At 40.4% G+C, this 11,942-nt stretch overlaps 1 protein-coding gene across 1 annotated transcript; it reads right to left on the minus strand.

Annotated features, from left to right (window-relative positions):
• Window positions 1-4,287: 4,287 nt before the first annotated feature.
• On the minus strand, window positions 4,288-6,723 carry LOC140861277 (uncharacterized). Its single transcript, XM_073264288.1, has 3 exons — window positions 6,659-6,723; window positions 5,885-6,075; window positions 4,288-5,129 (listed from the first exon to the last, which is right to left on the minus strand). The coding sequence occupies exons 1-3, from the start codon at window positions 6,721-6,723 to the stop codon at window positions 4,288-4,290; spliced, it is 1,098 nt and encodes a 365-aa protein (XP_073120389.1).
• Window positions 6,724-11,942: the final 5,219 nt, after the last annotated feature.

Raw genomic sequence — 11,942 nt, forward strand, 5'->3', positions numbered from 1 at the left:
TAATGGAGACATTAAGGAAGAAATCTATATGAAGCAGCCTGAGGGGTACACATCCATGGGAAGCGAGCATAAGGTATGCAAGCTTCAGAGATCAATCTATGGTCTAAAACAAGCATCAAGAAGTTGGAACCAGAAATTTGATGAAACAATAAAGGATTTTGGTTTCATCAAGAACCCGTAGGAACCATGCGTGTACAAGAAAGTAGTTAAGGATGCTGTGACATTCTTAGTACTTTATGTTGATGACATCCTACTCATTGGGAATGACGTAGGGATGTTGCAGTCAACAAAGATATGGTTATCAGGTAGATTCTCGATGAAGGATTTGGGTGAGGCATCCTATATTCTAGGGATACAAATCTATAGAGATAGATCTAAGAGAATGATAGGACTTACTCAATCAACCTACATCGACACCATATTGAAACGGTTTTCAATGGATGGGTCCAAGAGAGGACATCTACCCATGTGTCATGGAGTTTCTCTATCCAAGTCTATGTGTCCCAAGACTGATGAAGAGATAGAGAAAATGACACATGTACCATATGCGTCAGCCATAGGTAGTTTCATGTATGAGATGATATCTACCAGACCGGATGTAGCATTTGCTCTGAGTGTCACGAGCAGATATCAAGCTAATCCCGGTCAAATGCATTGGAAAGCCGTGAAGGACATTCTTAAGTACTTACGAAGGACTAAGAATATGTTCATGGTATATGGAGGAAGAGAACTAAAATTGGAAGGCTATACCGACTCTAGCTTCCAAAGTGATGTGGATGACTCGAAGTCAACCTCTGGATTTGTGTTCATGCTCAATGGCGGTACTGTCTCTTGGAAGAGTTCCAAGGAGGACACCACAGCGGATTCCACCACTGAGGCAGAATACATTGCAGCATCAGCTGCTGCTAAAGAGGCCGTTTGGATGAGGAATTTCGTCCAAGAGTTGGGCGTCATTCTTGAAGTTGTTGGTCCAGTCCCGGTGTACTGTGACAACACGGGTGCCGTTGCTCAGGCAAAGGAACCAAGGTCTCATCAAAGATCCAAACACGTACTGAGGAAATACCACATCATCCGGGAGATTGTGGAAAGAGGAGACATCAATGTCGAAAGAGTGGCCTCTGCAGACAATATCGCTGATCCACTTACTAAGCCCTTGCCAGGACCATTATTTGACAAACATCGCGAATCAATGGGTCTACGTAGTATGACTAGTTGGCTTTAGGGAAAGTGGGAGATTGAAAGAGTAGGTGCCCGGTGAGCCAACTTGTGGCTAAGGGCTTTGATGACTCTTTGTATATACAATCTTTTGTTTAATATAATTTACACTTTTATTAATGGCAATGACTTTATCTTTCTTCATATTGTTATATTGTGATATACTATTGTTGTTTTGATAAAGACCTTGAATATACTATAGTGTATGTAAGATGTGGTAGAAAATGGGGATGTCTATCATGAAACACATCTTATAGTCACTGTATATTCTAAACTGTTCCTAGTCGATTGAGCCGTCCGATAATAAGGATAAGGATCGCTCGAGTTTGAGACTAGCATTTGCGATGCAGAGTACCACGTTTCATTGGTAAGGAACATAGAGATGTTCGAAGCATGCAAATGGATATTCATACGATGAATGATCGAACTACCCTATCCGGACTTTCCAAGTGGTTATCACTTATCGAGTGGATAAAGTCCGCGGTTTTGGTTGTACACCATTAGTCCTTACTACTTGAAACATCATTGAGACTCTATATACTAGTACTGTGCTTTGACTCGTTTACCGACTCTATTGGGGTCATCAGGTGTCGGGATTGGGTACAGTTACAACACATATAGGAGTCGATGCTTTGTTGTCAAGGATTCACCACATACTTGCGAGTGTGGATATCCTATGTGATCTGAGGAGATATTAGTGTGACGAATCTCTGGCCAGAGTACATGATGTGTTTTAAGAAATGGTTTCTTAGTAACACATGCGATGTCACTATTTGATCTTCAAGATGTATTGCATAGTTATCGAATCTCGAACGACTCTCGATTTACCAATGGTTGTTGATTCGATCGGGATATATGGATGAAGGGACCGTACTGTACGCTAACCAAAATCTATTGGTTCTTGCAGGCACTATCAGTGATACCTAGGGAATCATGGGGCGATGTTGCTAGGCGCTCTTACCATGATTCGATGGGCAATTCGGAAATTGTTGTTCCGAGTCACAAGGAGTTGTGAGCCCACGGCTAGCTGTATCCCTGAACCATTGAGGGTCACACAGAGTAATGGATTTTTAATCCCCGTTGAGATAGTTAAATTTAAAGAGTTAAATTTAATGAACAAAGAAGTTGGACTTCTTATTTAAGAGTAGAGGAGTAAGATTTCCTAAAATGACATAGGGATGGGCATTTTTGGAAATCACTGAATTTGGATTCAGAAAAATTTATCTTGACTTTAAAAGGTGCAGAAATGGTTTCTGTGCACATTGGTGAAATCGGTTTATCAATCTGAGTCACGATGAATTTCATATTAATTTCTGAACATGCGGGCTTTGCTTGTCGGGCTTGAACTTATGACTAATGGGCCCTAAGCTGTTAGCGGCCTACATTATAAATAAGTTATTGCAGTACAGAAATTACACACAACAGGTCACAAAATTTTCGAAAAACCCTAGTATTTTTCCTCTGAAGTGGCCGCCCCCTTTTCCCCTCTGCTCGGTAAAATCCAGTCTGTGAATTTTGAATTACAGTCTGGTTTAACGGATCAAATTCGTTAATTCTCTTCGTAGAAACTTTTGATAGATTTTCTAGTACAATCTATCAGAGGGATTAATTATCCGTTCGTGGACCTGATTGAAGAACAGTTCGTCCATCATTTCCAGGGATATACAACAAGAGCAGAGCAATCTGTTGGTGTCCATAATCTCGATTCGAGATTGGAGGTAAAAATTTATAATTGTTATTTAATTTTTACACACAATTTAATCGTAAGTTTTGATACCCATTATGGAATCGTTCCATATAAAATTTTTTTAAACTTCCGCTGCACCGGGTATCAATCCTGATTGATCTGATCGCCGCGTTCTCCAACAGCAAATACATCAGAAAATAAGTTCCAAGGCAAAATACCAGCTGGCCATACACTGCCTAGTCCCTCCTGGATCCACCCGCCTCATCCAATCGCAAACCTGCCCCATCCAATCGCCTACTGAAACTAGAGGCCAAGGATCAGATAACAAAGATAGACCGGGCCCTAGTATGTAGCACGACGTGTCGTCACTTCAGGAGGTGGCTCCCATACCAAATACCAGTGGATACTCCGGACCCAAATCGATGGAAATCCATCCACTAACAAGATAGGGCAAAACCCTACTAAGAGACATCTCAAAAAGAGATAGCTCAATATGTAAATGCATGCAAAATAAAATCATGTCATATAAATCATGCAAGCACATAATACATGCATACTCAATCAGGATATCTCGAACAGTACTTTCGTACCTCAACTACTAGGCAAGCTCTACCAACTCTAGGTCCACGCCTATAGTCTGCACTACACTACGAAATGATACTAATATCATTATATTACTCCAAAAGCCTTAACTAAGCTATTGCATACTACTAAATATTTTTAGGAAGCAAAAGCTATGCCTGCATCCGTCGTCAGCCCGTTGCTGTCGCTTGCCTCAAAACTAGGCATCAGCTCCGCTATGACATCTGAGCTGCTATGCCACTTCTGGATTCCCAATGCGACGCCTAGAATTCCTTAGATCTAAGTTAGAAGGCTAAGGAATCGAGAGAGAATAGAGGAAAGTGTGAATTGCAAATGAGGTCTCGGCACTATATTTATAGACAAAGTTTGGATCGTCCGAACCCCACTTCGGAGCCTCCGAACACATTCGGACCGTCCGAACTCGACTTTGAAGCATCCGAAGTCCCATAAACACGTCAGTCGTGACATCATCTTGCTGACGTAATCAATGACATAATACCTGATCCCGATCGGACAGTTCGATCCTTGCCGACGAACCGTCCGAACTCGTCCGAAGCCTTCGAAGCCTCATCGGATCGTCCAAACTCCTTTGGACCATCCGAACTTAGGATGTTTAATTGTGATTAGTTCCTTAATCATCTTACTTGGTTACGGGATACTATATTAAGTTACTTCAATTTGTACTTTTTTTTTAAAATCAAACGATTATATTAATAAGCCACATCTAACGCAATTACATCCGAAATAAGCAAAGACGAGGGTATAACACCGCCTTTGAAACCAGACAAAGAGCCAGTTGTTCTTTATAATGCATGAGCAGCATGATTTGCTGATCTTTTAACAAAAACAAAAGAGCAAGATTGTAAATCCCTAGCTAGATATTTACAGTCATCGACTATCAAACCAAGATGAAACAAATTTGGAGACGAATCTTGTAAAGCATTAATAAACAAAAGAGAGTCAGATTCAAATATAATATGAGAAAGTTGTTGTCTTTTAATCCAACGTAGTGCTTCTCGAATTCCTTTTTCTTCAGCGATGGTTGGTTCATGAAAACCAAGTATTCGACCATGGATTGCCGCCAGAACAGTACCCCCAGAATTTCTTAACAAACATTCAAAGCCCATATGAGGAGGTTTGGTGAATAGTGCAACATCCACATTAACATTACACTTCAAATGAGTTGTAGGAGGAGGTGTCCATCTCGAAAATGCATTCTGCAATTGAAAACTAGGGGGTTGTGTAGTCTGAGAAGTTATCCCAACCCAACATGTGCGAAGCTCCATTGCTGAATAAAATATCATAGCAGGTGATTTCCCTTTTCGGTTCCAAACAACGTCATTTCTATTTTTCCAAACACTCCACATAATTTCAGTTGCCACAATAATTTCCGAGGAGTTGCTAGAGATCACAAGATTGTTCCACCATTCTAGAATAGAACTGACATTACTCACATGACTGCCTATGGATGTCAAACTCCAAATATTTAGAATTAGTGGACAAGAAACCAAAGCATGAAGTGGATCTTCCGGCTCATGGTGACAAATTGGGCACCATTCAAAAACATCAACTTTACGATATTTTCGAGCAGTCATAGTTGGCAAGAAATTCAAAAGAGTGCGCCAAAGAAAATTACGAACCTTTCCTGGGAGTTTAAGATTCCAAACTAGATTCCAATCAACAGCAGATGTGATAGTCAATTGCTCTCGAGAATTCATCAAAGCTCGATAACCACTCTTCACACTATAACATCCACGCTGATCGTCACTCCAAAACTAAATGTCATCACAACTTCTAATACTCAATGGTATAGATAAAATGGGATGATGATCTCGTTCATTAAAAAGCCTCTTCAAAAGATCTAAATCCCAATCCCAATCAATTGTAGCTCCGGAGGTTTAACAGAAGTAATAAAATAATTTTCTGGATCAAGCAACTATGTTTCTTCCCAAATCTTTGTTTGATAACCTGAACCGATGCGTAGTCTCATCCCATTTTTTTATCAGAGTTTGATCTGCCATAATGTTGCGCCATATATCACTTGGATTTGCCCCCAATTGAGCGTCTAAAAAAGACCCATTTGGAAAGTAATGTGCTTTGAGAACTTGAGATGCCAAAGAGTTTGGTTCCATTGCCAATTTCCAACCTTGTTTATCTAATAAAGCTAAATTAAATTCATGAATCTTCAGAAAACCCAAACCGCCAAGTCAAGTCTCTTATTGCAGCATAATTTATCCCAATTCTTCCATCTTAATCCACAACTGTTATTACCAGATCTGCCCCACCAAAACGAATTCATCATGCGTGCCAACTCCTCGCACAATCTCAAAAGAAGTACAAATACACTCATAACATACGATGGAATAGCTTGGACAACACATTTCAAAAAAATTTCTTTACCTGCACGAGAAAGAAACTTTTGCCTCCAACCATTCATTCGTTTCCACACCTTTTCTTTAATGAAATCAAACACTTCGATCTTATTTCTTCCAATAAGAGAAGGAAGACCAAGGTAGTGACCATGGTTGGTAGTATAGACCACCCCAAGAGTTTCACATATAGCATTTTTCAACAATGAAGCCACATTCAAACTAAAAGTAATTGAAGATTTCTCATATATAATTCACCATCTGTCCTGATGCAAGCTCATATTTGTGATGAAAATCTTGTATTATAGTACATTCCTCGACTGTTGCATTGAAGAATAAGAAACTATCATCAGCGAAAAAAATATGGGATATTTGTTAGAGTAAATGCCCAACAAGCCAACTTGTGGTTGTGGGTTTTATTTATTTTGACATGTAAACACTCTTTATTCAATTTTTTGATTATCTTAAAGGTATAACTTTATATTTATACCCATGTAACGACATTAATATAAAGACCTTGAGATCATGAGAAATGAGATTACGCAATTGTTGGTAATCATGAAACACATTTCTCAGTGACTGTAGTCTCTGAATTAGTTCCTGGTCGATGAGATTTCAAGAAGAATGATATTGAAAAGCTCGATTGAGATCAGTATTCGAGTCGTGTTGATGCTACGTTTCATTAGCATGGATGTAGAGATATCCACATACTCGAATAGGTGCTTATTGGATAAGTGCACTGAACAACCCTCACCCTAAATTCTCTAAGTGGTTACCACTGGTCGAGTAGAGAATTTATAGTTACAGTTGTGCACCATTAATCCTCACGACCCAATACACCACTGTAGCTCTATCTAATGAGCACTGCATTGTAACTTGTTTTCCGACTCCTTGAGGTTCATAAGGTGGCAAGTTCGGTGCATTGTAAATTGTATAGGAGCTTGTGCATTGTAGTTGGAAATTCAGTTGCTCACTTTTAATAGTGGATGTCCTATGTGTTCTATCAAATGAATATCTCAATGAATCTCTGGCCAGAGTAGGATGTATGTTTTAGATAAAAGAGTTTCTCTAGTTACATGCACATGAGACATGACATGTTGGAACATACACATAGTTATTGAAATCAATTGGGGTCTCGACATACCAATGCCCTAGTTTCAATTGGGACATATGAACTGAAAGGATCGTAAGACACGTTAACTATAACTGAAGGTTCAATGTAGCGACCCAACCCGGATCCACTACCTAATCAGAGTTAAGAGCATAATTAAGCATGCATTAAATAAAATCGCTGCGGAAGACTTAAATACAAATAAACTGGCGTAATATAACAGGCTAAACAAACTCGATTATACAACCCAATCGAATCGAATTTAAATAAAACCTACAGCTAATCCTGCTGTCTTCAAGGTCACTGGCTACTCCAGGCTCCTGGTGCTCAATCCTGCACCTACACCCGCCCCGTCAAATAAGGTGTCCAGATATACAGAAAAGACTGGACGTGATCTCTAAGCTCAATACGAAAGCACGAATAAACATACAAATATGATGCATGCAAATGACAGGGTATCCATATCTGGGATAACTGTATTCAACTACTCAGACTGGCGCCTGGGATATAAGCTCGTCAAATCGGGGTAGCTAACCACTATGTGCGACCACTCATTCCCGAATCACGGACGCGGACCACGGAGTCTTCCAAGTATTAGTACCTAAGGGTACTCGATATCAAACGTTCTAACAGGGCTGAGCAACCCTAATTGGCTCATCTCGAAAGATATACAGATGTTCAGGCACAAGATGATATGCACATGCCGCATAACAATAATAACATGCAAACACATAAATGCAACATATAAGCATGCATATCCGCTGGCAATCTCAGTCAGTACTTACGTACCTTTCTAAGGCAGTCCTAGTAGTCCCACTCTAGGTTCCAAGCCTATCATCAAGTATACAATGCAAATACCCATGCATCATTCAATAAGCTCTAAAAGCCTTAACTAAGCTATTGCATACTCCTAAATAATTTAAGGAGACCATAGATATACCTGCGTCCGTCTTCAGCCCAGTGATGGCGACTATCCCGCAACTAGGGGTACACCCCTGCTGCAGCTCCACAGCTTCGAACACTGCTCCGCTACATGAGCACTGCTCCGCTACTGTGTCAGACACTGTCCGACTATACTAAAATATGTTCCCTAATCCAACTCTAAAATAAGAGTACCCAAAGCCCTAAATAGAGCCTTGCAGGCGAAGGAGAGGAACTCGGAATTGGCAAGAAATGAATGCCTCGGACCTTATATTTATAGGCATCGATCGGAACCTCCGATCCTCGATCGGAACTTCCGATCCTTGATCGGAACGTCCGATCCTGCCATCGGAGCTTTCGAACATCCTCATCTGCCACGTGTCAAAATCTCACTGGTTGACTTCGGATAGGGGTGATCGGAGCTTCCGACACGTCATGGATGACGTAATTCGATCGGAGCTTTCGATCGTTCATCGGAGCTTCCGATCACCTTCGGAGCATCCGATCCTAACTTCGGAGCTTCCGATCTGTCTGACCCTCCGGACCATTTCTGATCATTTTGGGTCTATTTCCGGGCTCCGTTAATCCATTTAGAAGTCTCCTTAATCACGTTTTACTAAATCTAACATGATCACACGATAATTACTCATTATCGTTAATTCTGGATATGGGCCACTACATTCCCACCACCTTAAAAGGATTTCGTCCTCGAAATCTAAGGTAAACCTCGGGACTATAGTATAAACCATTCGTCCAATTCATTAGTAGTTCCGGTTCAAAACATTTGGTCAAATAACCTTCGACAATACCAAACCTCGCTAAACCTGCAGGGTCTGTTCATTCACTGAACCACATCAGAACATAAACTCGATTTATAATTCGCACTGAATTTCAAACTCGCACGATTTTAACGATCACTCTGGAAATCACTGCCTTCTTATCAACAATCCTGCGAGAATCGAGTAACACTACTGACTATCGTCAGTTATCCATCGATAACCGCAACAACACGGCACCTTCGGTCCAAATTGCCGACTGTATCAGCCACACAACCTACAAATCTTAGCGATGACACTCCTGCTAAGATCGTAACTAGCCATCAGCTATTCTCTAGACATGCACGAACTCCATCGCTGCCCACGATAAAACCAGATACAACACATTGTATTTCACTGGTCTAACGGTAACATCGCATCCCTTGATGTTATCGCAAAGTTCTAAACAAATTGATCTAGATTTGACTTTCGGTCAAATCCTAGATATCCTTCTTCCAAGAACTCATATGAGTTACTCTTTATCACTAAGGATAAAATATTTCTTCCCAAAACAGTACCTTATGCGAATAGAAATGGCAACTACCGGCCACCAGTTCGCAAAGCAATCACATCACTGCCACCACTCTAACCATCTGAAATCCTCATACTGATTGCGATAAACATTGATCCGAATCCCGCTATCATAGATAGCATCTACTCGATCGCATTAGTCATCCTTCCATGGATAACTACAAAATCCTGACAATTCCTGGCGTCATAGTACGTATTTTCAGTACTCACTCTGCCCGATGAATGTTTCCCAAAGAACACCAACTAAGTAAACAGATGACAAAATCTTTATACACAATTTCTTGTCTAAATGCATCCTTCGAGGTCGTCGCCTCAAAATTCACTACCATCCTGCTGAAACCCTCAAATGGACCAACGCCACCCTCAGCATTAGTAGCCTATATCGAATGATTACTTCTATCTCGGAACTAGAGATAGTATCGATGCAAACGATTCCAGTTATCCTATTCCAGATAACCAAACCCTTGGCTCACTAGTGGGGATAACCAAACTAATTCACCTTGATCCCGCACAGAATCTATCAATACTAGTGGCAATTATGTTATCTAATCCTTTCAATGACATAACATATCAAAACGCACCGGGATATCAGTGACAACAATCCTGCCAGACTCAGAAACACAAGTCTCAGCTGCTGTCTCATCCCATGAAACAACTAATGCTAACCTGCTAATGTTCATTGAAATCCATTAGCACTTGTCGAATCGCCTCTCAAGAACAAATCTCGAGAAATCTGCTGAAAGCCCTCAAGCTAAACATTCTGACTAACAGTCCCCAAAATTTGTCCACTGACAATCCTGGGACAATCACTGAATCCTATTTCCGCAAACTGGATAAATCATTACTAAAACCAAGCAATGTTCAGATCAAAATCCGTCGATGGTAATCTCAGTAATGCTATTAACTAGAAAATGATCACAAGAGCCAACCTATGTGTAACACCCGGAAATTTTAATACGTAAATTTGCATGCATAATTAAGGAAAATAATTATTTAAAATTTATATTTGGGGTTAAATGTATTTATGTGATATTATGTGAAATATATGCATGATTTAAATATATTTTAGCATTTAACCCGCAATTATGGTATTTTTAGATTTTTAAGGAATTAATTGTTTTGATCGTGTAGACGGGACCGTGGACGGACGAGATACCAAAATTCTTAGCCAAAAATATTTTGAGTTTTATGAGCCTTAAAATATTATTTTAAGGTATTTTGTCAGGAAAATTTTAGTATTTAATTATATATTTAATTAAGTGTTGATTTTTAGCCAAAATAAGTCATTTTAATGACCTTTATTAACTTTTAAAAATCCCTTATTATTATATTTCGAGATTTAAAGTAATTTCTTTTATCAAGTTAAGTTGTTTATTTAAAGTTTAGATATATTATCTAATTGATAGTATATTATCTACCTATTTTATTTAAAAGATTTTATACCTAAATTCTACCCAATCCCTCCCACAACTCACGCTCAATCCCCCTTTCATCGACAACAACCCCTCTCCCTCATCCCTTCCATTGTTGAACACAGAAATCTAGAACCCCATAGTCGATCAAGCTTAACTCTTGAGGATTTTTGGTCCGTTTGTCGTCCCGGAGACCCGTATACGCATCAACCTTCGTCAGTCAATTAAAAAGGCATGTGTAATTCTTTCCTTGAACACCATATAAGCTACTATTCTTTTCATGTCAGATTTTTATTGGATATTTATGATTAAGCTTTAGCATGTTCATGTTTTTGCACTTGGAGTTTGATTTTCTCACGTTGCATGTTGTACATCATAGGCTCACGTTTTTTTTTTTTGGTCATGGAAGGGTCTAGGCTATTGCTCAAACTATGGGGTCGTGTCTTAGGGTCCCTTGAGTTGAGTGTTTTTAGTGGGGTGAGCCATGGGTGGCCCGAACCAAAGCAAGAACAGCTGGTGTACAGACAGCGCGCAGGTTTAGGGTCCCGGGGAAGGGAGGATCATTCTCCTTCCTCAGGCCATGTATTTTTTGCGTGTTTTGTTGGTTTAGAACCGTATGGATGATGGCTAGGTCTAGGAAGTGGTTACAGGGTCATTGGTGGTCTGAGCAAGCCGCACAATCGAAGTTACTGCCGCTGCTCATGTCTGCGCGCGAGCTGGGAATGGGCTGTGTTGCAGAGGTTTGTGTGGGCGGTACAGGCCATGGTTTTGGTTGGTTCTTGGCTTGATGGAAGCGAATAGATGTTGGCTAGTGTTAGGTGGTGGTGCTCCGGCCGGTGGTGGCTAGAGCAGGGCGGCCGACGGCTTCTCCTGGAGCTGCTCGCGCAGCATATGGAAGGGGAAAGGGGGGGGGGGTTCCGGAATGGGGTTAGGGCTGGGTCGGGTGGTCCTGGGTGGTCCGGGTCGGGTATGGGGCTTAGTGGGTTGGGTTAGGTGGTCCGGGTCCGGGTTAGGTGGGTCAGGCTCGGGTATTTTAATTTTTAAGTATTTAATGGTTCAAGAGTATTTTGGGCTTTAATAATTAGTTAGAAAATTATTTGGGCCTCAAAATAATTTTATTTGGGCCTTAAATAATTTATTTAAGTAAGTCCAATTATTTTTATGGGCTTGGGAGCCCATGAATATTTTTGGGCCGGTCAGTGGATTTTTGGGCCAGTCTAGAATTTTATTGGGTTTAATTAAGTTAATGGGCTTAAATATTTTATTTAGGCTCAGTTAAGTTAATCGAGTTATTTGGGC

This window comes from Henckelia pumila, chromosome 1 (assembly GCF_033568475.1).
Source record: "Henckelia pumila isolate YLH828 chromosome 1, ASM3356847v2, whole genome shotgun sequence".
NCBI lineage: Eukaryota > Viridiplantae > Streptophyta > Magnoliopsida > Lamiales > Gesneriaceae > Henckelia > Henckelia pumila.

What these genes read in the sequence shown, in the direction of transcription:
- LOC140861277 (XM_073264288.1), bottom strand. Translation starts at nt 6,723, where the DNA reads ATGCAGTGCTCATTAGATAGAGCTACAGTGGTGTATTGGGTCGTGAGG. An exon ending in AGGATTAATGGTGCACAACT is followed by an intron (nt 6,076 to 6,658) that starts GTAACTATAAAT and finishes AATTACTTTTAG; the next exon opens with TTTGAATGTGGCTTCATTGT. An exon ending in AAAGTTTCTTTCTCGTGCAG is followed by an intron (nt 5,130 to 5,884) that starts GTAAAGAAATTT and finishes TTAAACTCCCAG; the next exon opens with GAAAGGTTCGTAATTTTCTT.